Source organism: Prorops nasuta, unplaced genomic scaffold (assembly GCF_024137725.1).
Source record: "Prorops nasuta isolate Cenicafe-Biocafe unplaced genomic scaffold, Cenicafe_Pnas_1.2 PNAS00012, whole genome shotgun sequence".
NCBI classification, from domain to species: Eukaryota; Metazoa; Arthropoda; class Insecta; order Hymenoptera; family Bethylidae; genus Prorops; species Prorops nasuta.
The window spans coordinates 7,670,818-7,698,039 of record NW_027116809.1 but is presented as its reverse complement, the minus strand read 5'-3'; the positions used below and the strand labels follow the sequence as shown (position 1 = coordinate 7,698,039).

Below are 27,222 nucleotides of genomic sequence, written 5' to 3'. Positions count from 1 at the left end.
TATAAGCTACTAGGGGGTATTCACAATCCAATTTTATGCTATTCACAAATTTGTAAATATCTTCTTGATTATAATGTTCATATCCTGTGTTGCAATATTTTATCCCGTGAATATTTTTGAAGACGAAATTTACGCTTTTTTGGTCCTTAGTCGATAAACTTTTATACGGCTCATGAACACGAAATGCACCATAATTCGTATTTCCCGTAGTTAAGTTTTTGATTGCCACTTCTTTATGCACAAACTTTCTGTTTATCATAAACCCGTCAAAATCGATTATATGTGTAATATGAAACAGTGAAGACATTTTTAAAATGGAATGTTATTTGTCGTACGAATCAAACGTTCAAGCAATACTGATGCCTGTCCTACGATTTCTTCGAGCTTTTAAGCACTGTTAGGGAGGTGTCAACAATTTTTTTAATCTACGGTAGGAAGATGCCTATATTACTCTTAGAAAAACGGAAACGTCATTGGCTCTAAGAGAGAATATTTTCTGCCCTATGCTACATGTAGTGGGCGGTAATTCTAAGATGCTTTAAGGGTTGACAAAACTTTTGTCCTACGGTGGGGAAATGACTGACCTGCCACTCTTGGAAGAACGGAAACGTCATTGGTCCTCAAGAAAATATTTATGACCTATGCTACGTATAGTGGGAGATAGTTTTGACCTATGGTGAGGATAGTAGGAGGGATGAAGAACAATTAGCTTGAAGAGAGAGAGAAATTTTTATGAAACATTCATATTTAAATAGAATTATTTTAGTATAAAAAACGTAGGCATAATGGCACCATCGTTCGTTGATTTTCAAGGATTCCGTTTGACGGATAAGTCATTTATAATCAAAGAATTTGCTGTTATACAAGAACAAAAAGTGTTCCATATTTTATTTTCACCGCCCTATTCATATTCGTGGCTAAGTGAAGAGGAGCGAAAGCGGACAGAGTAAGTATATGAAAAAGAAAAAATATATATTATTTTTGTTTAATATAATGTTTCTTTTTAGCTGGTTCTTTCTAAATTATCACGGTTTAAATTGGGCGGATGGCTACTCACCCTACTATAAATATAAAGATATTATAAGGAAGTATATTTATGATGATGAGGATGAGATTTTTGTGAAAGGAATTGAAAATACAAATTGGTTAAGAGATATTTGTAATTTAGAAATAACTAATGTAGATAATTTTATGTGGGGGGATTTTGATTTAGAAGATAGCTTGCATAATTCACATCTTCCAGCATGTTTGAATCATGAAGGTGTATGTGCCTTAAAAAATGTCTATTATATGAAATATATGTATGAGCAAAAATCTGGAATATATGTATAACTGAAAAACGCTTGCATCTATTTTCTAACATGTCGTTACCTGTCCTCAATGTTCTCTTACCCCCTGAAGTGTTTCAGAGATCCTTTATCTAAAGAGAGCTCAGTTTCCCACCCACTTTTCCTCAGTTCCTGATTAGTCCTCTCGAAGAAAAGAACAAAAGATGTCTCTACGAAATAGAGTTTTGAAAACGCAAGAAGAATATCGCGAGTGGGTACGCGAGTGTCGTGAATATATTCATAAACTCAGAATCTCTAATCGCAACGCACCTATAGGCACGCTGCAGAAAAATTTTGCAGAAATTGCACAAATACAGTGTCTTCTACTTAGAGCAGCTAAGGATAAGAGTTATTGTTTGAATCATGCTCTCAAGAATCCTGATTTAGGAAATCAGCATAATTATCATGAGTGGGTACGCAAGTGTCGTGATTATATTCGAAGTTTAAGAGATGCTAATAGATCTGCAGCTCCCGATACAGTACACAAAAATCTGACTGAAATAACAACTATCCAGCGTCTACTTCTGCATGCGGCAAAAAATAAGAAATCAATTGGAGTGAGAAAGCTTATTTGGAAAGATCTCGAGTCTTCATTTAAATCTCGAATATGTAGCGGAATGGTTGTAAATTATAATTATATAGAACCGCGTGATTTTCTAACAGGTGCAAAAGACTTAGTACAGACCTACACAGAAAAAGTGTTTAATAACGTGAACGCAGTTAAGATAAATTGCATCTTTAACGGACAATTTATTTGTAAAGATATAAGTGATATTAAACATATCTCAACCCGCAATGCAGTTTTATACAAAACTGATAGTTTTAGTGAATGGTACAATACAAATATAATAGAGAAAATTCTAAAAGAATTGAGTGAGTTTCAAGAGCGTGATAGCGGATGGGCGTTGGAAAAAATTCTGAATTTAATTATAAATATAAATTATTATAACTCGCTGCATATAGGTTGTGCCATCGAGCTTCCAGAATCTATTAAGAATAAACAGGCTGTGATAAACATACACAGTGATGATAATACATGTTTTGCATGGGCTGTAACGGCTGCACTCTATCCGGCAAAACCGAATACTCATCCACAACGAAAATCTTCATATCCTCATTTTACAAATGTTTTCGATGTTAGAAGTATAACGTTTCCGACTACATTAAAACAGATTCCGAAATTTGAGGAAGATAATGATGTCTCTATTAATATTTTTACTATGGTGGAAGAGACTGAGACGAATGAGAATACAATCATAGCACCTCTACAATTAACAAAATGCAAGAGGACCAGACACGCTAATCTTCTTCTTCTCGAGCATCAAGGAGCAGCACATTTTATATGCATCAGGAACCTTTCCAGACTGCTAAATGGACAGCTTACTAGAGGAAAACGCTCTCATCTTATTTGTGATCGGTATGTTTTACTATATATATATATATATATATATATATAATTACTGCTTCTATATTCTAATATTACTTTTTCCCTCCTATAGTTGCTTACACTATTTCCACAATGATGAGAAACTAAAATCGCATGAACGTGATTGTGCGCAACTCAATAAAAACATCAGAATTGTGCTACCTGACAAGGACCGTTGGGTTTCCTTCAATAACATGAAGAACAGTGAGAGGGTGCCATTTGTCATATACGCTGACATTGAATGCTTGCTTGAAAAAGTTGAGCAAACGGATGACGAAATTGGTATTTATCAAAAACACATACCTTTTAGTATAGGTTATTATTTTAAAAGCGTTCGAGATTCATCGCTCTCAACTTACAAATCATATCGTGGACTCGAGTGTATAGAATGGTTTGTGCGAGAACTCGATAAAATTGCTAGCATAGCGAGCGAAAATCTAAAGACTGTAGTGCCTATGAGAACGCTAAGTATTAGTGAAAATTCAAGGCATTATACTGAGCCCAACTGTCATATATGTAAAAAGCCGTTTCTTCCAGATCAAATACGTGTTCGCGATCATGATCATTTAACTGGTAAATATAGGGGACCTGCTCATAATAATTGTAATTTAAACTTTAACGATTCGCATGTAATACCTGTAATTTTTCATAATTTATCAGGTTATGACGCACATTTTATTTTCGGTACAATCGCTAACTTGTATGAAGGTTCAGTACACTTGTTACCTGTACATAAGGAGAAGTATATTTCATTCACTAAATTCATCCGTAAATATAATATACAACTAAGGTTTATCGATTCTTTCAAATTTATGGCATCAAGTTTAGACAAATTGAGTTCATATTTAACGAGATCACAGTTAAAAAATTTAGAGTCAGAATTCTCATATTTAAACATAGAACAATTTAACCTTCTGACAAGGAAAGGTATTTTTCCTTACGATTACATAGATAGTCTGAACCGTCTGGAAGAAACTGCTTTACCTCCACGCGAGATATTCTATAATAGATTATCCGATAGTGATATTAGTGAGGGTGCGTATAATCACGCTAAGGAGGTATGGACCAAATTTCAAATACGAACACTTGGGGAGTATAGCGATCTCTATTTGAAAACTGATGTACTATTGTTGGCTGACGTTTTCGAAAATTTTCGTGATAGCTGCATGCAAACTTATAATTTGGATCCTGCTCATTATTATACACTCCCAGGCTTCACTTGGGATGCAATGCTCAAACATACAGAAATAAGATTAGAACTTTTTACTGACGTAGAAATGCTGCTTTTCGTAGAACGAGGCATACGTGGTGGTTTAAGCCAATGCTCGCACCGCTATGAAAAGGCTAACAATCGGTACATGCAAAACTACAATCCCGAGGAACCTTCTAAGTATTTAATGTACTACGATGTAAATAATTTGTATGGGTGGGCAATGTCTCAACCGCTACCTACTCACGGATTTCGCTGGATTGAAAATGTTAATAATTTGGATATCTCTAATATACCGATAGATTCACCCGAGGGTTATATTTTAGAGGTTGACTTAGAGTATCCAAGTATGCTTCACGATAAACATTCCGACCTTCCATTTTGTCCCGTACGTGATGCACCACCGGGTACACGTCAGAAGAAGCTACTTGCAACTTTAGAAAATAAGAAGCGCTATGTTATACACTATCGTGCTTTACAGCAATGTATGCGTAATGGTGTTGTCTTAAAACACATTCATCGCGTTTTAGGATTTCAGCAGTCCACCTGGTTACGTAAATATATCGATTTGAACACTAGTTTGCGTGCAGCATCTAAAAATGAGTTTGAGAAAAATCTTTTCAAATTAATGAACAATGCGGTGTTCGGTAAGACTATGGAGAATGTTAGAAATAGAGTTGATGTGAGACTCGTGAGTAAGTGGGAGGGAAGATATGGTGCTGAAGCAATGATTGCTAAGCCTAATTTTCACAGTCGCACTATATTCAGTGAGAATTTGGTCACGATTGAATTAACAAAATTAGCAGCTAAATTCGATAAGCCTATATACGTAGGTATGAGCATTCTTGATATTTCGAAAACATGTTTGTATGATTTTCATTATGATTATATGCTTCCTACGTTCGGTAGCAAATGTAAAGCGTTATATACCGATACGGATAGTCTAATATACAGCATTGAGTGTGATGATATTTACACTATTATGAGGGAGAATCTTGCTAGATTCGATACAAGTGATTATTCTTCCAACAATCAGTACAATTTACCTCTAGTAAATAAAAAAGTCCCTGGGCTGATGAAAGATGAGAATAATGGGCAGATAATGACAGAGTTTATTGGACTGAGATCAAAAATGTACACATTTAAAGTACAAAATAAAATTATCAAAAAAGCTAAAGGTATTAAGACTTACGTTGTTGCTAGAAACATAACCTTCGAGGACTATAAGGACTGTTTAACAAATTTTACTGTACAAGTCCGCAATCAAAATTTAATTCGCTCAAAATTGCATAATGTTTATTCGATTACGCAACGGAAAGTAGCTCTCAGCCCATACGATGATAAGCGTTATATCGTGCACGGAACTGTATCGACTCTACCATGGGGTCATTATAGAATAAATTAATTATATTTAAATTGAATAATTTTATTAATAAATATTGTTTTTACAAAATATTATCTTTATTTATCCATGAATTATGTTTATTATCGAATCCTAACCACTTCACAAAGACCTTATCACCCTTCTTACGTAATACCTTCTCCACTAGATATACATTAGGATTAGCAGTTTTTAAAAGTTCATATTCGTAGAATCCTCCGTATATATCAGTACCACTAGAGTCTCTAAGTAAATATGTAACAGGATTTGTTTTCTGCACTTTTATAATTTCAAATATTTCAGTTGTCCAATTTGGTGTGTATCCCTTTGCGAATACATTCTTGTATTTACTGATTCGTACTAAATCACCTACTTTGAACTTGGCACGACCAACAATCTTTATATTATTGTATACTGTAGTCAGGAGCATATTAGCATGATCTGGCGTCACATCAACTGGTCGCATTCCTATAGTACGATGTTTTCTTGCGTTGTAGTCTTCAACTAGTCGCTGCAGTATGCCTCGCCACTTATAATTTCCATTCAACGTAAATCGTTTCCACATTTCAGTCTTCAGCGTGCGATTCCAGCGCTCAACTATCGTAGCTTTCAATACGCTGTATGTTGAGTAATGATTTATTCTACGTTTTTTTATAAGCGATTTGAAATCACTATTATAAAACTCCTTGCCATCATCTGTCTGCAAATTTTTGGGACATCTCCCACTTTTCAGAATCTTCGTAAATGCGTCTGTCACTTCCTTGCCAGTTTTGGTTTTTAGTGCTACTGCCCATCCAAATTTCGACAATGCATCAATAACTGTGAGAATATAGTGGTAACCTCCGTCAGTATAATTCTTCATATTAACCAGATCTGCTTGCCAGAGGTCATCGAAGCCTCGTATTATAACTCTTCTACGTTGAAAATTCCGTCTTGCAGGTACATGCAGTTCTTCGACCAATTTTTTCTTTTCTTCACTATCCATAACTCTTCAGGTATGTGTTGGGTTTACAGGGGTACAACGAGCACTGATGGTAGTAAAACTTTCTTTTTCCTAATAAAACTCTTTGTCGAATTATTTCAAGAAGAATTCTCCTTAGCATGATTCTCCCCATGAAAAATAGCACTTTTTTTTTTTTTTTTTTTTTTAATTCCGCATTATCTTTATTATATGTTTCTTTGATTCAGCATCCTCTTTAGTCTGATTCTCCATGAAAATTGATACATATTTCTTTAAATCTGCATTATCTTCAGCATGTTTCTGCATGAAATTACTCAATTTCACTTGAAAATCATTCAGCCTTAACTCGGTTTCATCCAGTCTTAACGCAATACTTCGTAAAATATCACTGTTTTCTTGCATTTCATTTTTAAGGTTCTCACGTACAGCATTCATATTATCCAGCAGAACACGCATATTCACAGCACATTTCTCATCAGTAGCATCAAATCCTAAATTTGAAATAATATTCCCCTTAGCATTAAATGCATTCATACGTTTATCAAATTTTAATGTTTCATCTTCAGTTTTGCGGAAATATTTTCTCACATTACTGGCAGTGGAAATACCTCCAAATTTATTTATCGACATTGTGAAGTAACACAATCAACTGGGAAATTATGGAAAGTGTAATCTCTTTTATAGGATAATACGTTCTTCATGAAGCTCCTCAATTATTGATTGTATCTCATTATGATGATTCGTATGTCCTGCAGCAGATGATGCAATCAAAAGTCTCAAACGTTCAACTAATTCGTTCGGATCATTCCAATGTACATAGTTCACTGGTTTATCATTAACACACATATAACCGCTACCTTTTACAAGGTTCTTTGGAGGAAATAATGGGCTAATTATTTTCTTCCATTTATGACCCTTATTCCCACGAAGCTTTCCCTCGCTACTGTAATCTGCTCTGTGTACATTAGTTTGAGAAAGAATATTCTTATATGTTTTTAAATCATCTTCAGTATAATCATGTGGCTCTTTCATGAAGATCAATTCAAATAGACCAATAGTACCCTGATAATACTCATCATCAATAATAATAAAATCTTTACGATTTACTTTAAAAGAACATTTTCCAAGTCTCATTTTCTTAAGTCTAACATCTCGTTCAATTCCAAAATTATCATCAATTAAATCCTTATTTTTACGCAGAAACATCTCTATATATTTACGTCCGATTGGTGCATATTCTGACAAAGAACTATTTAAATCTAAGGATCTTTGCAATGGTGATGATGGAGTTTCTGCTTGCATTGGTGATGGTATTGCTAAATCATTAACATCCTTTTCCACTTTCACTCCCTCCTCCTCCTCCTCCTCCTCCTCCTCCTCCCCATCCTCTTCCACAGAAAGGTATAATGTTTCATTAGGTCGTGAATTTCCTTGCTCATCATCATCATCATCAGATGAAGGGGTTGGAATTTTAATTCTAGAGTTGTCTGCGAAATATTTACGTTGTGGAGTCGATGAGAAATAAGTTCTTTTACGTTCCGATGGAATAATCAAAGAATTATCGCTTGCAGTAGTCTTCTGTAGCGGTTCCTGTTTATACTCATATTTCGGGGACACGAAGGTCATCTCATTATGTTCAGTGAGCTTCTTCAATGGCTCAACAATTGGTTTAAAAGTTTCATTTAAATTGGTTTCCATCATTTCTCTTCCTGATTTGAGTGCACGATATTTTTCACGAATTACTTTACTTTTCGCGGCAATCTTCTTTAGCAGCATCTTTTCTTCCATTTTCCTGCTTTCCATGTTCAATCCACGTTCAATCCACGTTCAATCCACGTTCAATCCACGTTCAATCCACGTTCAATCCACGTTCAATCCACGTTCAAATCCACGTTCAATCCACGTTCAATCCACGTTCAATCCACGTTCAAATCCACGTTCAATCCACGTTCAATCTACGTTTCCACGTTCAATTCACTTTCAATTTAGATTCAGTCCACGTTTTTATTTCCACGTTTATACTAGGTTTATTCCATGCTCATTTGATGTGTGTGTTTTGATGGACACTTAGCTCTAAACTGAACAATCTTAAGCAAACGGTATACTATTTAATCTTAGCATACTCATCGAAACCTTTCCGATATCTACCATTTTGAATTGTACTATCCTTGTCGATCACTAGAAATCCATAATCATGGTGCCAGCACTTTGAACACAATTCATTGAATTTTTCAAATGACATATCCGTGTTTACATGATCGTTATAAATATGTTTTAAATTAGTACCATCTTGCTTAAAGATTATGAGAAGGTTTGCATTATCACGAATCATGTGTTTAGGAATTTTAGCATAAGTCTGGCAGAGGTAGAAGCAGTCAATATTTGAATGTCTACCCATGGAGAAGTAGTCTCTGATATTATCCTGCTTATCGTTAGCAACATCATCAAATATGAAAATAGAATTGGGTAACGCCTCAGTTACCTTTACAACGTCGCTATTGTTTGAAAATTTAAAATATCCAATACCTTTTAGTCCTTTTAATAACCGTTCAAGGTATTGATACTTGGGTTGTTGAAGCGACTTTGAGTATACATAAATATTTTCAAATCTCACACCGTTAGGACTTTCTACGAGACTAAGCAGTACGTTTGTTTTACCGCAATTCGAGGGTCCGCAAATTATACTACGAATTGTAGATGGAAGTAGGGATCCATGACGTTTACTCCTTCCTCCACAACCCCCACCGACAATAAAACGATCGGCGTTGGAGACACGAATGTGCAGTGGTTGCTTTACGAAATCCATAACTGTAAAACTCTATGATCATGCAAGCTATTTATAGGCTCGAAGCAGATTATCTCATCAGTTCTCATTATGTCGTTGTTAATGTTAGATGTGCTACGTTTGGAGGATTTAACTATTGAGCAGCTTGAATACATTCCAAAAATTTTACTATTGAAGCGCTTTCCAAACAGTATTCGACTTGTTTGGTGTAAATTACCTGAGCACATTCGTGCAGATCCTGAAGTGCAACAATATCGTGCCTGTACGGAACATTATAATTTACCTAATCAAGATCAGTTTGATGGAATACCGCCTTCAATAAAAAATTGCTGGATGTGCCAACGAACCCGTTAGGAAAGCATGACATGATGAGATATGGTTGTGGATCTTTTTTCAATAAGCTGCTAAATAAACTACCCTTCGAGCTGCATGTACCTGGCTACAATTATTGCGGTCCAGGTACTCGCCTTCATGAACGGTTAGCACGTGGTGATCGAGGAATAAACCCTCTGGATGATGCTTGCCGTGAGCATGATATCGCATATTCAGTATATAAGGACCTGCCCTCGCGTCATCATGCTGATAAAGTACTTGCACGCCGTGCACGACAACGTATCATAGCTAGTGACTCATCCGTAGGTGAACGAGCGACAGCGACTGCTGTCTGGGCATCAATGAATGCAAAACGGAAACTCGGCTTAGGACTGCGAGTGCCTAGAAAAAGTACGAAGAAAAGAAAAATTCGTGTACCGAAAAAACGAGGTGGTTTATTGAGGAAAAAGTCACTTACTAAAACAAAACGGGGGGGTTTATTACCATTGCTTCCGCTGCTGAGTGCGGTGGGCGCATTAGCTGGCGGTGCAGCAGGTATAGCAAAGGCTGTAAACGACACCAAAGCAGCCAAAAAACAATTGGAAGAAATGCATCGACACAATCGCTTAATGGAAGCGAGACGGGGACAAGGTTTATACCTCGCACCATACAGTCGAATAGGAGAGGGAGTGAAAAGGAAAAGGAAAAGAAAATAAATGGACTTCCAAAATCTGGACCTACTAGTAATATGCAATTATCAAACGTCTGCCGTAAAATACCGCATTTTCGGGGAGTCTTTATGCGTACATCTCTACCTCAAAATGCGCAACGCAATGAGTGCGCAATTGTGAATCTTGATGACGAACAAGGTCCTGGAACACATTGGGTCGCTTACGTTAAACGTAATAAGCACGTTAAGTATTTCGATTCCTTCGGAAATTTAAAACCGCCAATTGAACTTGTGGAATATTTTGGACCTTCTGCTATAATCTACTACAACCACGACCAATATCAATCGTATGATTCAAGCATATGCGGTCAGTTGTGTGTCAAGTTTCTACGTGAACAATGTCTTTAACAGTTACACTCTCTGGCCGTGACTCGGTATTGGGGTCAGATTTTTTCCCCCCGATCGATCTTCGAGATGGACATTATGAACTCGGTCTCGTAGACTTTCAGAGCTTCAATTCAATCTCTAATGTTGATGAGACAAACAATATATTTTACGTTGATGATCAGGAGCTAACTATACCTACAGGTTGTTATGAGCTCAATGCTATAAATGACTTTTTACGTGCTCAGATGTTCGAAGGTGATGAAGAAGAAGTAATTTTTCTACGTGCTAATAATAATACATTAAAAAGTGAAATAAAGTGTAAATATCAGATTGATTTTACACAACCTAACAATATAGGCTCTTTGTTGGGTTTTTCATCAGATCGTGTTATTCCACCGAACACACTAGCTGAATCAGACGAGCCCGTAAACATTATAAGAGTAAATATTCTACGAATTGAATGCAACATTACAGCTGGTGCGTACACAAACGGTAGACCTCGACATGTTATACATGAATTTTTTCCGAGTGTTCCGCCAGGTTATAAAATCGCAGAAACACCGAAGAACGTCATTTACTTGCCAGTCATTGCGAAAGTAATTGACCGTCTCACCTTGCGTATTCTCGATCAGGAAGATCGTATAGTAAATTTCGGAGGTGAAGAAATCACAATTCGTTTACATATTAGAAAATGTTGATTTACAAGAATACTTATAAATCACCGATACTCGATGAGCCTATCAGTCCAACTGCTGCAGCAGGACAGAATACATTGAGTGAAGGTAACGCTGGAGGACAAAATACATTGAGCGAAGGTAACGTTGGCGCATCATTAACAAGAAGAAATATCACCTTTCTACAATCACTGGGTTTCAACGTTAGAAATAAAAATGGATCCATTAGATGTAACCGCTCAACCGGTGTTCGACAATCGCATCACTAAAATGGAAATGCATGCATACAATCCTTATGCAAATGCCTCATTGGGAAATAGTGATGAAATTCGAATTCCTATACAACAGCAAGATTTAATTCTTCTACCCTGTGAAAGTTATCTCTACATTGAGGGAAAGATAATCGTTGGAACCCGTGCTCCAGATGCAACAGCCCAAGATGTCGTAGGACTTGACTGTAATTCCATGGCATTCTTGTTTGATGAAATTCGTTATGAATTGAATGGTATTGAGATTGATCGCTGTAAGAATGTGGGTATTACTAGCTCCATGAAGAATCTCATCTCCTTAACTGCTGAGGAAAGTGCAAGTCTACGTCATTCAGGATGGTTTCTAACAGATCACAGGTCTACGAATCATTTCAACTTTTGTGTACCATTGCAAATGCTGTTGGGTTTTTGTGAAGACTACAGAAGTGTTATAATAAATGCACGTCATGAACTCGTTCTTATTCGAGCACGTGATGATATAAATTCACTACATTCTTCGAGAAAAATCATCAACTCCAAAATTGATTTGCAAAAAGTGCAATGGAGGATTCCTCATGTATCACTGAATGATTATACAAAACTTAAATTTCTACGTTTGATTGAGCAAAACAAAAGTTTAACCATGGCTTTTCGTTCCTGGGAACTCTACGAATATCCACTTCTACCTGAAACACAAAGGCATACATGGGCCGTAAAAGCTGCAACACAATTGGAGAAACCTCGATATGTTATACTAGCATTTAGACAAAATAAGAAGAGTACGCAGCATATGGAGGTGCTTAGATTCAATGACAGTTCTGTTCGTGATGTTAAAGTCTATCTGAATTCAGAATTTTATCCATATGACCGAATTGATAGTGATAGCGAAATAAACCGTTATTCTGTACTATATGATATGTATGTTAAATTTATCCATTCATATTATGCAGGAGAAAAACAGTCGAAACCAATGCTTAATTACAAAAACTTTGTGGAATACGGTCCTCTCTTCGTCATCGATTGCTCGCATCAAAATGAATCTATAAAGTCAGGCACTGTTGATGTTAAAATTGAGATTGATTGTACTAGAAATATTCCAAGTAATACTACTGCGTTTTGTTTAATTATACATGATAAAATCGTTGAATATAACCCGCTTACTAGTATTGTTAGAAATGTAAGTTAATAGACTAGATTTATATGTATCTTACTAATGTAGTGAGGGATAAAGAAGAAATAAATAAATAAGATATAATAAACATTTATTGATGTCATTCCTTAAAAACATTCCTTACAAACATTTCCAAAATTTATCTTATGATTATCATTGGGTAACTTTAAATTCTAAATTATTGTATCGTCCTCCAACATATAAGATTTTTAATGTATTCGCTGATGCAGCATTTTGAAGTTCTTTGATTAGTTCAGGCGACTCCAGTAATTTCATCATCCTTGAGGGTAGGAAGAACCATTCGTCGGTAGCCAGCTTCGCTATTAATTTCTCTCCATATTTGGTCTTAATTTTCACTAATTCAGTGATTTGATACTCCTTATTCTCCTCAAAAGTATTCAGCTTTACGAAAGTCTTAGGTTCGTAAGTTACACTTGCAAGTGCATTGATCTTGGTTAAATCCATTTTTCTGTGAAAAAACATAGAAATTGAGAAAAGAAAAATATTGAAATAGAATAGCAAGAAAAGAGAATAATAATAAAAGAATAATTCTTACCACCCAAAAGAGTTTCTGTGGTACAGCAAGGAAAATATTCGGAATATAGCTTTGCACTGGATCTTTCACCTCCTTGAAGCTTCTAATGAAAACTGACTGACTGAAATTTCCCGATTGCTGACAACAAGGGTTTTAAAAATAGTGGAAGGGATGAGATGCATTCATGGAAGGGGATGAGATGCATTCTTATTGGAAGTTAATATTTGGGTGGTTGGGTATTCTTTCCCGCCTACGAAATTTGCGTCAAACAAGTCGTAACACGTTACAAGCGGTTTCTCCTGAATTCTTTTAATTGCATAAACGTGTTGCAGACTTTTCTTAAGTGAAACGGTAAAATTTACGAGCACATTCCTCTCGATAGCTAGGCATATAAAAAATTGAGAGAATATGAAAAAATCGAGGATTTAAAAGGTCATAAATCAAGTAACAAGTCATGACATGACATGATCTCAGGCGTCAGGTACTCGAGCATATCCGTTCTAGAAGATATAAGCACACTCAGCAATCAGTTCTCCAATCGCTAGAATGGTGCCAATACAGCTTCTTAATGTCTAGGTAAAAGTTATGTTTTGCTTTACCCTTCAAAAAAATGAAGTGCACTGACAACTCTTTCCCTTTCTAATACCTAGCCTGCTTGTTAGATGGATCGTATGATATGCTTACCTGAAAAGCTAAAAATGGCTAAAAGATAAGTCAGGGAAGGCTATAAAAATTCTTAAAACTGTTTTTTTATTCAATAACTAAAGTTTTACTATCAGTTACTCATCCAGTCTCCATGTCTCATCCTCCTCCTCCTCCTCCTCCTTTTTCATCCACATCCTCCTCTTGAAGGTTAGCTTCTCTATAGCCGTATCCCGTGGTACCGCGAATGTATAATTTTAGTCAAACATCTTTTTATCACTTTAACTAATTCGCTCGTAGAAAGGTAAATGATTTCTTGAATGAAAGTCTAGAGAGGGTCCATAGAAGGAGAGAATAGTGGGAGGATCTAGGATTGGTTCTGAATGGTCAAATAGTACCCTCTAAGGACATACTATAAGTGAGGAGCTGTAAGGCCTAATAAATTGGTGAACCTGACCTGGGTATAGTAACAGCTAGGACTTAATAAGTTGCCCTATCAAAATATTAATATTCCTGAAATTGATGTTAAATTGTTATTCTCCCCAATAGGGGAGACTATTAAAACTATACCCTTTCATTTAGAGGATATTTCGTTATTCGCTTCATAGGTTTAGTTAAAGCCATGCAAAGTTATAATTCCATGCTCGATGGAAAGTTAATTCCTTGCACGATATCAGCAACTTATCACAATAGCTATCTACAATTTAACTAACGAGAAAAGTGGGGATTGCGGTAGCCACCTAGCGGCAATTACTGGTACTATCAATTAAATTGAACTAGTTCACCCGTGTGTGTAATTACGTAATATTAAAATACCATTAGCGCGAAAGAAGATTAAGGAAGGCAGTCACATAGCGGTGACTACTGGAACTAGCAATTAACTCAACCTAGTTTATCTGTGTAGCAGAGTCGGAAATAGTTAGGCTACGTAAGGTAACTAACCATCGACTTCGAAGGGTGAAAAAACCTTCCCTCAACTAGGGCCCCGTAGGATAACTAACCAACGGTACCATAGGGTGAAAAATACCACCTCCCTAACCAAACCCGGTCCCACTATAAGACCTTCCAACTGTGACATAGGGTGAAAAATACCCCCACCCTCCCTAACCAAACGCGATCCCACTATAAGACCCTTTCCTTCCTCATCCCCACCACTACCATACTAAGAGAGTCTTATCCCCACCCATCCCCCTTCCATACCACAAAACAGCTTCCCCCACTCCCTGTCATCGGAACCGCATAGCTCCTCTACTAAGAAGCATTACCATTATCCATACATTATCCTCTGTATCATTTATTTTATCAAATACAAGTAATGGAAATATCAATAATGAATTTCTTATTTGACTTGCAGTCCCTTTTAGCCTATCTGCATTATTTGGTATATCAGGTATCAAATTTTTAATATCACAGTGCTTTATTTTATGTAAACGATAATTGAAAAATGTAAATGTAAACCATTTCCTAGAAACGAAATATTTTATTGCAAACATTAAATCAAAAGGAACTATCCCTTCAAACAAATCATGCGCTATACATGGAGGGAGACCTGGATTACAAATATGAAAATAATTTAAATTATTAAATGTAGAATTACGTTTTATGCCGTTTACTATACTTTCTGTAGACTCTGCGGCTAAAACGTCATTATTGTAATTATCAATAGATCTTTTTTTTTTATTTCCATAAACACAAGATAATAGTTGAGTTTTTGTTATATAACAGAACCTACAAAAATGCAAAGTATTACTGAAATTTTCAGTAAAACCGCCCACTTGATGGCTCCCTAAATTATCCCCTAGGACAGCAACTACGGTTCCAAAAAATGTAATCTTTTGATAATTAACATTAATCGTAATCCCATCTTTTTCTAACACTGTTAAATCATGTATTAATAATTGTAAGACTTTTTCCCAACCAAAATATTTAATATTATTTTCAACACACAGTAATACTAAATGAATATTATCTATTTTTGATAACAAGTGTGATGGTAAATTTCCCAATGTCATATAAACTGCAGTTATCTTATATTTTTTTGATGCAGATCCTAAAGGATTGCATAATTCAAAAGAGTCTTGATATAATATAATTTTTAATGTGTTATTTCTTTGAAAAAAAAATGTTATTTTTAATTACTTTACCATCTAAAATATTAAAAAATCCATGAATATTATTATAAGAATCAGTTTCTGAAGATAGTAGCTGCAAATCTGTGTTAGCAATAATATTTTGTAGATTTTGTAATATAGGTATACAGGGTGTAACGAAACGACCGCCTTTTCTCGTAACTGGAGGTTCGGGGTGACCATCCAAATGCACGTATAAAATTTTGTTCGAATCATTCAAGGGGTTTAAAAGTTATTTCCATTTAAAACTCACCCTTTTTCGGTCCTTTTCGAACGACTTTAAATGTGCAAAATAAAGTGGAGAAAGTGAAAAAAAACAATTGACGAACACCCCACTAGAATGTAAAAATTATCAATTGCGCGCGATAATACATTTTCTATTTATTTCATTAATTTGGCTATTAGATTAATTTTAAAAATAGCAAAATCTATTTCATTACAATTCCAAATCAATTCAATACAAGTATCATTGACTGAATTGATGGAAAGAGGGAGAAGATAGAATGAAAAGGAAAGTATCAAAAGCTAAGATGTAACGCGACTGCACTGATAATTTAATAGGAAACACATCAAGGCATTTTCTTTCTACAAACGAAGGTAAAAAGAATTATTTAAAATCAATTCATTGATGATAGAAAAAATTAAACTTACCCATTATTGTTCTCCAAGTTCCTTTACAACGAAGTTTTTGAAAAAGCTTCAAACTGGCTCCTCGATGATTTCCAGAATGCACACTTTCATTGGTTTTGCATTTAAGAACTCGCGAATTTAAGCAAATTAGGTGTTAACCTATGTTTCTTCAAAACACCGGTTAATTTGACACTTTTTGAACTGTTTGAAGTAGGCTGAAAAGAGAGACACAGAGAGATAAACTAATCAATAATTGGTTTCGACCACTCTTAATCACCCTACTTCAAACAGTTCAAAAGTGTCAAATTCACCAGTGTTTTGAAGAAACGTAGGTTAATACCTAATTTGTTTAAATTCACAAGTGTTTAAATGCAAAATCAGTGATAGCGTGCTTTCTGGAAATCATCGAGGAGCAAGTTTGAAGCTTTTTCAAAAACTTCGATTTAAAGGAACTTGCAGAACATTTAATGGGTGAGTTTAGTTTTCTCCTTCATCAATGTATTGATTTTGAATCATTCCCTTTAGCTTAGTTAGTAGAAAGAGAATGCCCTCATGCATTGTCTATTAAGTTATCATTGCGCTCGCGCGATATCTTAGCTTTTGATACTTTCCTTTACATTGCGTCAACTCGCTCTTTCCATCAAATCAGTCAATGATGCTTGTACTGAATTGAATTGGAATTGTAATGTAAAGGATTTTGTTATTTTTAAAATTAATCTAATAGCCAGATTAAAGAAATAAATAGCAAAAGTATTACCGCACGCGATCGATAATTTTTACATTCTAGCTGGGTGCTCATCAATTGTTTTTCACTTTCTCCACTTTCCATTATGCAGTTAAAGTCGTTCGAAAAGGACTGAAAAAGGGTGATTTTTAAATAGAGATAACTTTTAAACCTCTTGAACGATTCGAACGAAATTTTACACGTGCACTCAGTTTGTCACCCCGAACGTCCAGTTACGAGAAAAGGCGGTCGTTTCGTTTCACCCTGTATAATGGAAAAACGCTTCCTTGTAAAAATTATTAAGTCCTAACTGAACTATTATAGGCATAACTACATTAAAATTTTTATGAAAATAACGATTTCTTTGATAAGAATTTCTTAAACAACCTGTTTGCGACTGAAGAGTTTTACATATCAGCGAATCATTGATACAATGGATTAATTTAAGTCTACTGTCTTCAGGCAAATTTAAATTAAGTATTTCCCTTAAAACATTTTGATTTGATATATTAATAACTGCGCTTATCGTTTCAAGAATACTTTGTAGTACAATTTCTGATAAACTATGTTTTATAGTTAAAGTTATAAGAAGCTCAGCTATACTTTTTATTTCATTATTTTTATTATCAAACTCAACAATCTCTTCTTCGCCTAAATATTCATTGCAGTTATCACTATGTGACTCTGTAAAGTTACTTCTATTAATTGCTTCAGTTGGATATTTCTGAGTTCTATTTGTAGGGAATTCAATAGAATGCCATCTGTGTACATGAGATTTGAAAGTATTTAATTTATTAAATATTTTATTTCCTGCGGGACAGTTACAATAGTCACAAATAATGCCATGCTTTCCTTTTCTTATATGATCATATAAATGTCTATTAAACAGTTTTCTGTCAGAACATTCAAACTGACATCTCGCTTCTTTACAAACATACTTTATATTTTCTGCACTGTGAAGCAATTTATTTGTGTGCCACCTGAATATATGCATTTTAAAGTTTATATATTTATTAAACACTACAGAACAATTACGATAACGACATATAATTCGCAGACCAGGTGAATATTTATGAATTATTTGGTGTTTATCATAATCAGCAATACGAACAAAACGTGAACTACACATAGAACAGGTAAACATAATGAGCTGTATATATTTCACTACTTGTTTTTCAACCTGTTAAAAAAAAACTCTTTGAAAATGATACTTTATAAAACTTTATTTCTACTAAGATTTTATTTTTCATATAGCATGAAGCTGGCATCCGAAAGCTAAGAATTTGTCATTACAAAAAGTTATTCGCGAAAACTAACAAAAATGTGACATATGCAACTTCTTAATTCAATGCTGAGGAAGTTCAATTAGTCTTTAATTGTATACCAGTTTTCAAACGATGTTAGTGCACTATTAAAGATTTTACCCCAAAAATGTTAGGTAGAACAATTAAAAAATTATTAAAATACTAGTTCAGTAATAATTTAAGAATGAATTCCTCCTCCTGTTACTTTTGTATATCGATAATTTTTAATGAGTGAAGAAAGTAATTATTGAGCTAGTGTTACGGTACAGAATGAATATTACGTTGCATAATTTTTCGGCGTGCAAATATTCTCAAAAAAATCATAAGCCTTTTTTTGTATTTCCAGTAAAAAGTTTTATGTTCCTTTTGGTATACAATTTAAATATGATGATCACTATATCTGTAAAATGTTGCCTTTGTGAGAACTCTTTTAAAAGACCATATATTTTAAATTCACTCAGCATCAATTTGGAATAAAAATAAGTTTACTTCTTTCATTTAAAATTATCGTACCATTTCAGCAGTGCAAGAAAAAAGAAGCAACAATTTCAATTATTAATTATGACTGATTATATGGTAAATTGGTGTAAAAGAGCATAGTTTATAAGAAAACACAGACTCTACATAAGATGCACCATATTATACAAGGGCATTAAACTGTCAATATGTGTTACTTTTGATTAGTAAATACAAAAAGGGAAAATACTTTTTATAACATTAAGAAAATAAAAATGAAACTAATTCATAGTATCAGAAATTTCTTACCCTGCCATTTCATATTCTTAGTACAATGTTTTCGTATATCCTTTTTTAAAAGTTAAATACTTTTCTAGAATCGTACTAGCCTGTCTCATTTAATCTCTGCAGGTCTTGCACATAGTATTTTATGCATACAATACTTAGAGATAGAAGCTAATACTTTTTTAAAAACATTAGTAATTACTAAAAAATGAGGAAATATTTATTGTAACATTAAGAACACAAAAGGAAACTAATTTAAAGTATGAGAAATCAAAACACTAGCATTTTATATTCTTCGTACAATTAGTTAGTACATCCTTTTTTAAATGTTAACAACTTGCTTAGATTCGTACTAGCTTTCCTCATTTACTCTATGCAGGTCTTCCAAATAGTATTTCGTGTATAAGAAACAGGGGTCGGAGCTAAGACTTTTTGAAAGCATAATAAATTCTAAAAAAGGAAATACTTTTTCTAACATTAAGAACACAACAGTGAAACCAATTAAAAGTATGAGAAATCTCTCTTACACTAGCATTTCATAATCTTCGTACAATGTTTTAGTAAATCCTTTTTTAAATGTTAACAGCTTTTCTAGATTCGTACTAGCCTGACTTGTCTAAACTCTACAGGTCTTGCAAGGAGTATTTTATATATACAAAACTTAGGGGTAGAAGCTAACACTTTTTTAAAAGTAATAGTAATTACTAAAAAAAGGAAATACTTATATTGTAACATTAAGAACACAAAAGTTAAGCTAATACAAATTATGAAAAAATTTCTGACCTTCGCATATAATATTCTTTGTACAATGTTTTAGTAGATCCTTTTTTAATTGTTGACAACTTTTGTAGTATCGTGCTAGCTTGTCTTGTCTAATCTCTGCAGGCCTTGCACATAGTATTTTGTGTATACAATATACTTAAGAGTAGGAGCTAACACTTTTTTAAAAGTATTAGTATAATTACTAAAAAAAGGAAATACTCTTTGTAACATTAAGAACACCAAAGGAAAGTAATTTAAAGTATGAGAAATTTCTTACCTTATCATTTCATATTCTACGTACAATGTTTTAGTACATCTTTTTATAAAATTCCTCAATTTATCCAGAATCGTACTACCCTTTCTCATCTATTCTCTTCAAGTCTTGTACATATTATTTGTTACGTACAATACTCAGTGATAGGAGCTAACACTTTTCTAAAAGCATTAATAAATTCTAAAAAAGGGAATGTTTTTTGTAACTATCAGAACAAAAAAAGGAAACTAACTCAAAGTATAAAAAATTTCATACCTTAGCATTTCATATTCTTCTCACAATGTCTTAGTATATCCTTTTTTAAATATTGACAACTTTTCTAGTATCGTACTAGCCTGTTTCATCTAATGTCTGCAAATCATGCATATATATAGTATCTTGTGTATAACATATACTTAGGGATAGGAGCTATCACTTTTTTAAAAGCATTAATAAATTCTAAAACAGGAAATGTATTTTTAACTATCAGAACACAAAAGTGAAATTATTTCAATGTATGCAAAATTGCTTACGTTAGAATTTTATATTCTTCGTATGAACTTTAGTATATGTTTTTACACAAATTCTCAACTATCCTACAATTGTACTAGCCTGTTTTGTCTAATCTCTGCAGGTTTGCACATATAGTACTTTATGTATACCATACTTAGGAGTAGGAGCTAGCACCCAGATAGCACACGTAATGGCGGGAATGTTCTTAAAATCATCGGACGTGGCAAATTGATTCTAATGCAAAATGTGACCTCTAAGAATGTATTAAACATGTCCCAGATTTTTTCTGAATGTTTCGTTGAATACGATTTACAGGGAATATATCAAACATGTTTTGGAAACATTCCACGCTAATCGTTTTAATAGATCCACGTAGAATATTTCTGCCATATTTGCATAGGATGCATTTAAGTTGTTTTAATTTATAACATATATATATATATGTGCATGATGGCTAGGCTTCTGCGCATGCTACATATGATATACTATATTTGCAAAATTGATCTCCAAGTCAAATTTCGCTCAGATGAATTTCGTTATTAGCAATTTAATAGAAGGTAGTTCAAATGTATTTTTAATTCATGTTCGATGGATTACAATTCCATGTGAAAAGAATACTTTTCAGTTCATTTGTATAGCTTGTCTGCAGCTAGTTTACAAAATTATATACTTTTTCAACTGTAAAATATAATAATAACTTTTTTTTTGTTTCTTGTAGTTTAGGTTGCCAGCACTGAATTGCCTCTGAGTTTCAAGTGCCAACGGCCCTCGTGTTCATTCATATACCTTAGGTGGTTTTCGTACAGCTCATCAATGAAATTATTAAATTTCTCGTATTTCATTCTTATATCATTTAAAGACAACAGAACAATTAAGGTAAGATAGTTTTGATTGTGAAAGGATAAATATAAAATAATTAAAATGATACATATATAGTTTATAACCTATAAAAAAAATAATACAAATTTAATTTTTATTTGTGAATATATATTTTAATCATGCATAATCTTATTATAGATGTTAATATGTCATGCAGAAGAAAATTGTTTAAAAATTATTCCAAAAGACATCAGCGTCGACTGATTCAGCAGTTCACAGACACGAATGATGAAATTGATCGAAATCAACAGGAATTAATGCAGCTTTATGATGATGCAGCTGCTGATCATCCACAGGAAAATGTAAATAAACAGGATGCAGTAAATGTAGATACTGCTACAAATAATTGTTCTCACCTGCAAGATAGTATAAATGCGGAGGAAGTAGCAGAGGAAGATTATTCAGTGTATGACAAATTTAGTGATTATTGCAGTGATAGCGATACAAGTGATAATAGTGAATTGGAGTCAGTGACTAAAATTACAGAAGATGAGGGAAACAATACTAACCTTGCACATGTCCTAAGACAATGGGCTCTTGATTTTCAAATTTCTCATAGGGCTATTAATGCTCTTCTAAAACCATTAATAACTATTGGTATAAAGTTGCCGCTAGATGCAAGAACTTTATTGAAAACAACCAGAAGAACCAACAGTGATATAAAGCCTTTATGTGGAGGACAGTATTGGCATGCTTCAATTCTTCAAAGCTATTTGAAAACCATTACAGATGAATATTTACATATAGGTGTGAAGTTTAATTGTATAAATCTAATTGTGAATATAGATGGACTACCAATATTTAAGTCAAACACAGCTTCATTCTGGCCAATCCTAGTGTCTGATGTAATACTAAAACAAGTTGCTATAATTGGTTGCTTCTATGGTACTGAGAAACCTGATAATGCTAACAGTTTCTTGAGACAGTTTGTGAGTGAAATAAATAATATTATTTTGAATGGATTTAAGTTCAAAAATTTGAATGTGCCAATTAGATTGCAGTCAATAATTTGTGATGCTCCAGCTAAAAGCTTTATATTCAATGTAAAAGGCCACACTGGATATCACAGTTGCACAAAGTGCTTTATCAAAGGAAAGTTTTCGAACAGAAGAATTTGTTTTCCATTTGAAAGTGTTCCAAGTGCATTAAGGACACATGAAACTTTTAAAAATAGAATAGATGAAAATTATCACATTGATGGTGAAGAGACCATTTTATTATCTCTGATACATTTTGATATAGTGAAAAACGTTCCACTAGACTATATGCATTTAGTATTGCTTGGTGTAACTAAAAAGTTAATACTTTTATGGTTAAGAGGACCATTGAAATGTAGAATGTCAGCAAATGTCATTCAAAAAATTTCAAGTGTACTTTTAGGAGAAAGAAAATCAACCCCTAGAGAATTTGCTAGGAAACCAAGATCGTTGGGTGAGGTGAAATTTTGGAAGGCTTCAGAATTCAGACAATTTTTACTCTATACAGGACCAATTGCGTTGAGTTCAGTGGATAATGTAAGAAAGGATATTTTATTAAATTTTTTAACACTTCATGTAGCAATTACTATTTTAGTTTCTGCAGAATTAAATGCAACCCTATGCAATATTGAATATGCTCATGAGTTGTTAATATATTTTGTAAAAAGTTTTAAAATTGTATATGGTGAAGATTTCATCTCACATAATATTCATAACTTACTGCATTTATGTAGTGACGTAAAAGTATTTGGAAGCCTTGAAAACACCAGTGCATTTCGCTTTGAAAACTTCTTACACAAATTAAAATCCGTATTAAGAAAAGCTGACAAGCCATTACAACAACTTGTTCGTAGACACAGTGAGACCACTATTGATAGCATCAAAACAGTTAATTCTTTAAAAAAACAAACTTTATTAAAGAAAAAACATTTAAGTGGAATTCTTACGGATGATATCCAAAACTTAGTTGAAGAGCAGTATCATGTGTTGCAAACTAATGAATATTTAGTTAATTGTTTGGATAACCGGAACAATCTTTTCCTTCTAAAAGATCAGAGATTAATAGAAACTATGAACATAGTGAAATTAAAGGATGGAAATATAAATGTGATTGGAAAGGAGTGTAAATTAGGTGAAAATATTTATATTAAGCCATGCTCATCAACAGATCTTAATATTGGAAAAATTCAAAAGAAAGAAAACTTAATCTCAACCATCTACACTAATATAAAATCAAAAATGTGGAAAATGACATTACGGACAGAAGAAGTTGCATTTCCTTTGTGTCACCAACAATAATGTATTATTTCATCTGAAATTATTTATAAAAGAAGGATTACTTTTTTGTAAGTCTAATTTGCTTTATTTATGTTGATTTAAAACCTTAAATTTTAATTAAGATTAATTTTTTTTCTCGTAATCTTTCGTTGAATTTTCAAATTTATAACGGCAGAAGTGCATATATATACATATATATCTATCCGGAAGCACAGCTAGAAACATTTTATAGTAAGATTATATTTGATGGTAGCTCTTCTTTGTCCTCTTGTTTAATAATATCTCATAGTAATAATCTGTTAAAATTCATTAACAAATTGAACAATTGGGGAACCTGAAAAAAATTAAACAAACACAAAAGAAAAAAAAATAGTACTCTCGCGTATATAAATATAGTTCAAGGTAAAAAATTTTATAAATCTTTTACACGTGCAAATAATTTGAAAGTTTAATTATCAATGGTTAATATGTTTTAAGGAATAATAATAAATTAAAAGTAAATGTCTTTTCTTCCACTTTTGATCCTATAGTTTCTTTTTCAGAAAACATGAAATTTTTCGTTGTCCAATTTGAAGATGGTTTAGGCATTGTTCCAGAAAGCTGGTTATTCGACGACAATAAAATGTCGTTTTATCCTACATGTTCAAAGCAAAAATTAAATGCAGCTATACAGAAAGAAGTTACACCAAACATAAATGATCATAGTATGAAGTGGCAGATGTTTGACATAATTAGAATATTTGGCTCCGCAAGTGAATTAACATTATTCTATTATTCTATATACAAGAAGAAATATAAAGAGATAAATTATCTGTTTATTGTTCTAGAGTCTTTTGAACGAGCCCTTATAAAGTTGGAAATGGCAGAAACATATTCAGATATTAACACTGAGGATGAAGCAACACAAAAAAGTACTCGACATGAGAGAGCTAAGAGAGTTTTTAGTAGCTCTGACGAGGAAACTGAAAAGGAGAGTTACTTAAAGTTACCACCGCTGCCTAAAGTAAAGAAATTGAAAAGAGTTGAACCTGAGGTTTTAGCATCGTTTGAGTGTCCAATTATTGAACCAACTAATATATTGCCTTCAACTTCATCATGCAATAACGTGCCCTTAACGTCTTCTGCTGATCTTGTGATGACAGAATCATCTATGAAAGGTAAAATGTGTAATACACTATTTCATATTTCGAAAGTTTCATACAACATTTATATTATAGAAAATTTTTCTATTTAATATGTCTGTTTTACGATTATATATTAAAAATAAAATTGTTGCATTGTATATTCTGCTTGATTTTAGGGCATATTTTGGAAAAGGACTATTCAAGCAGAATATTTAAAAAATTAAATAAAATTTCTTATGAACTTATTGATGTGAGCCGACAATTAGATCGCATGGAAAGGCGTCTCGATTTAATAGAAAATTTTAAGATTCCACAGCAGATGGAACAGCAAGCAGCAGATGTTATCGATAACAACTTACTTCCACTGGAAAATGTGGATGGATTCATGGAATTTGAAGAAAATTTAAGGAACATAGAATTTTCATTAAGAGTGGTAATACATTTCTAGCTTTAATCTGTAATGATATTTAATTATATAATGCTTAATAATTTAGGAAAATCTTCTGCGTATATACGGAGGGTCGACTTTAGAAGAGGTTACTAAAAACATTTTAAAGAAGCTGGCAACTGATGTTCTATACGAAAATTATAGTTTTAAAGGACAAAAGAAGAAGAGAAGTTTTATAAATATGTCAAGGACTACGGAAATAATATATTGTAAGTTGAACTATGTATCAAAAAGCACTCTTTCTCATTTTTATAGTAATACATATTCATTTAAAAAATTGAAAAAAAAATATACTACTAATTCCATTACTTTCTGCATAATATTAATATAGAAAATTCTTCATATCGTATTATATAAAAAGTAAATTATTATCTTAAATTTTTAGGCACCGTAAGGTTTCATTGTAAAGAGGCTACCCAGGCAGATATTAATAAAATTAATATAAGTTATTTATAGTAAATGCTTCGAAACGAATAATAAGAGTAACGTAAGTTATTTTTTGAAATGAAATATTCGATAACATTATTTAATCGTGTGTGTATGTATGTTTTATAATGTATATGTTTTTAGAGGAAAAACAGCAGATGGGCAGAAGAACACTTCCGAGCATTAAATGAAGATTATTCTAAACAATATAAAACAGATCTGACAGAAAAAAATTACTTTGTTTTATTTTGATACATATAATATGCTACATATATATCGTTCATTCACTGCAAGAACATCATACATCATAAATGATTTTTTTTAGTTATATTATTATGAATATATTTATCCGTAAAGTTAAAGAATAACACTTTCTTCAGTTACAGTTTTACACATCAGTTTTTAATAAATAATAATCGTTACACAGTAAATTTGAAATCTGTGTTTAAACTGTGGTGTAATACTTATACATACATATACGTTATTTTAATATCTTCATAATTGAAAGTTACATATATATTATCACGTTTGGCGAATTATAAAATTTATAAAAAACAATAAATTTTTGTGTTTATCTATATCTTGCAAGATAATCAATTTAATAAATTTAGTATTATTGTGCGAAACAGTGCCTCAAGTTGGCTCCGAACCTGTGGTCAGAAAGGAAGGCCTTATTCTAAAATAAAGTATTCAAAGCCAGGTTATGTGGTAAAAGAGTTTTTATTTAATAAATAAAGATATACACAAGTTTACAATATTTTTACAAAAGAACCGCTAAGTTAAAAATGATCGTCTTCCTAGGGAATTTGTCGTCGTCAAATTCTAGGGAATTTCGGTAGACGAAGTTTCCCAAGAACCCCAGAGACTAGAATTCCCCAGAAAGGAGCGCGGACTTATAAGCTCCCGGACTGGACAATTTCCCTAGGATATTCCCTAGTAAAATCCCCAGCCCCGGGAGGAAGCGAATTTGGAGAAGTGGTTTTAGGGAAGGGGAAGTCCCCTTGCCCTTCGGCCGCCTTCTCCAAGAGCTCTAGTGGCTCCGAGCCACCCCACCCCTAGGGTGAATTCTACCCCTCCCTCTACCCGACTCGTCGAGAGCCCTGGACTTGGGGGTCGGAACACTGGGTCCGAGGTAGTCCTCGGAGGCAGTGTGGAGGGGAAGGAGAGGGTTGAATTTCTCCCGGGCAGTCCCCGGAGAAATCTCCCTTAAGGAGGGAGGAATGTGCCGCAGAGGGGTAGTCCCCTCTTGGTAGGCAGTGGGTGGTGGGTGATACTTACCAAAGTATGCTCCCAATGAGTTCGCC

The 27,222-nt window shown here is 33.5% G+C and overlaps 1 protein-coding gene across 1 annotated transcript; it reads right to left on the bottom strand.

The window, feature by feature from the left end:
- Positions 1-14,956: 14,956 nt before the first annotated feature.
- Positions 14,957-18,463, bottom strand: LOC136777919 (uncharacterized). The gene is made up of 4 exons (XM_066734498.1): positions 18,446-18,463; positions 17,477-18,393; positions 15,328-15,839; positions 14,957-15,279 (listed from the first exon to the last, which is right to left on the bottom strand). The coding sequence occupies exons 1-4, from the start codon at positions 18,461-18,463 to the stop codon at positions 14,957-14,959; spliced, it is 1,770 nt and encodes a 589-aa protein (XP_066590595.1).
- Positions 18,464-27,222: the final 8,759 nt, after the last annotated feature.

Coding starts and splice junctions, on each gene's coding strand:
- LOC136777919 (XM_066734498.1), bottom strand. Junction 15,840..17,476: donor GCGTTTTTCCATTATACAGG/GTGAAACGAAAC, acceptor TTTTTTTCAAAG/AAATAACACATTAAAAATTA. Junction 15,280..15,327: donor TATAGTAAACGGCATAAAAC/GTAATTCTACAT, acceptor TTTGTAATCCAG/GTCTCCCTCCATGTATAGCG.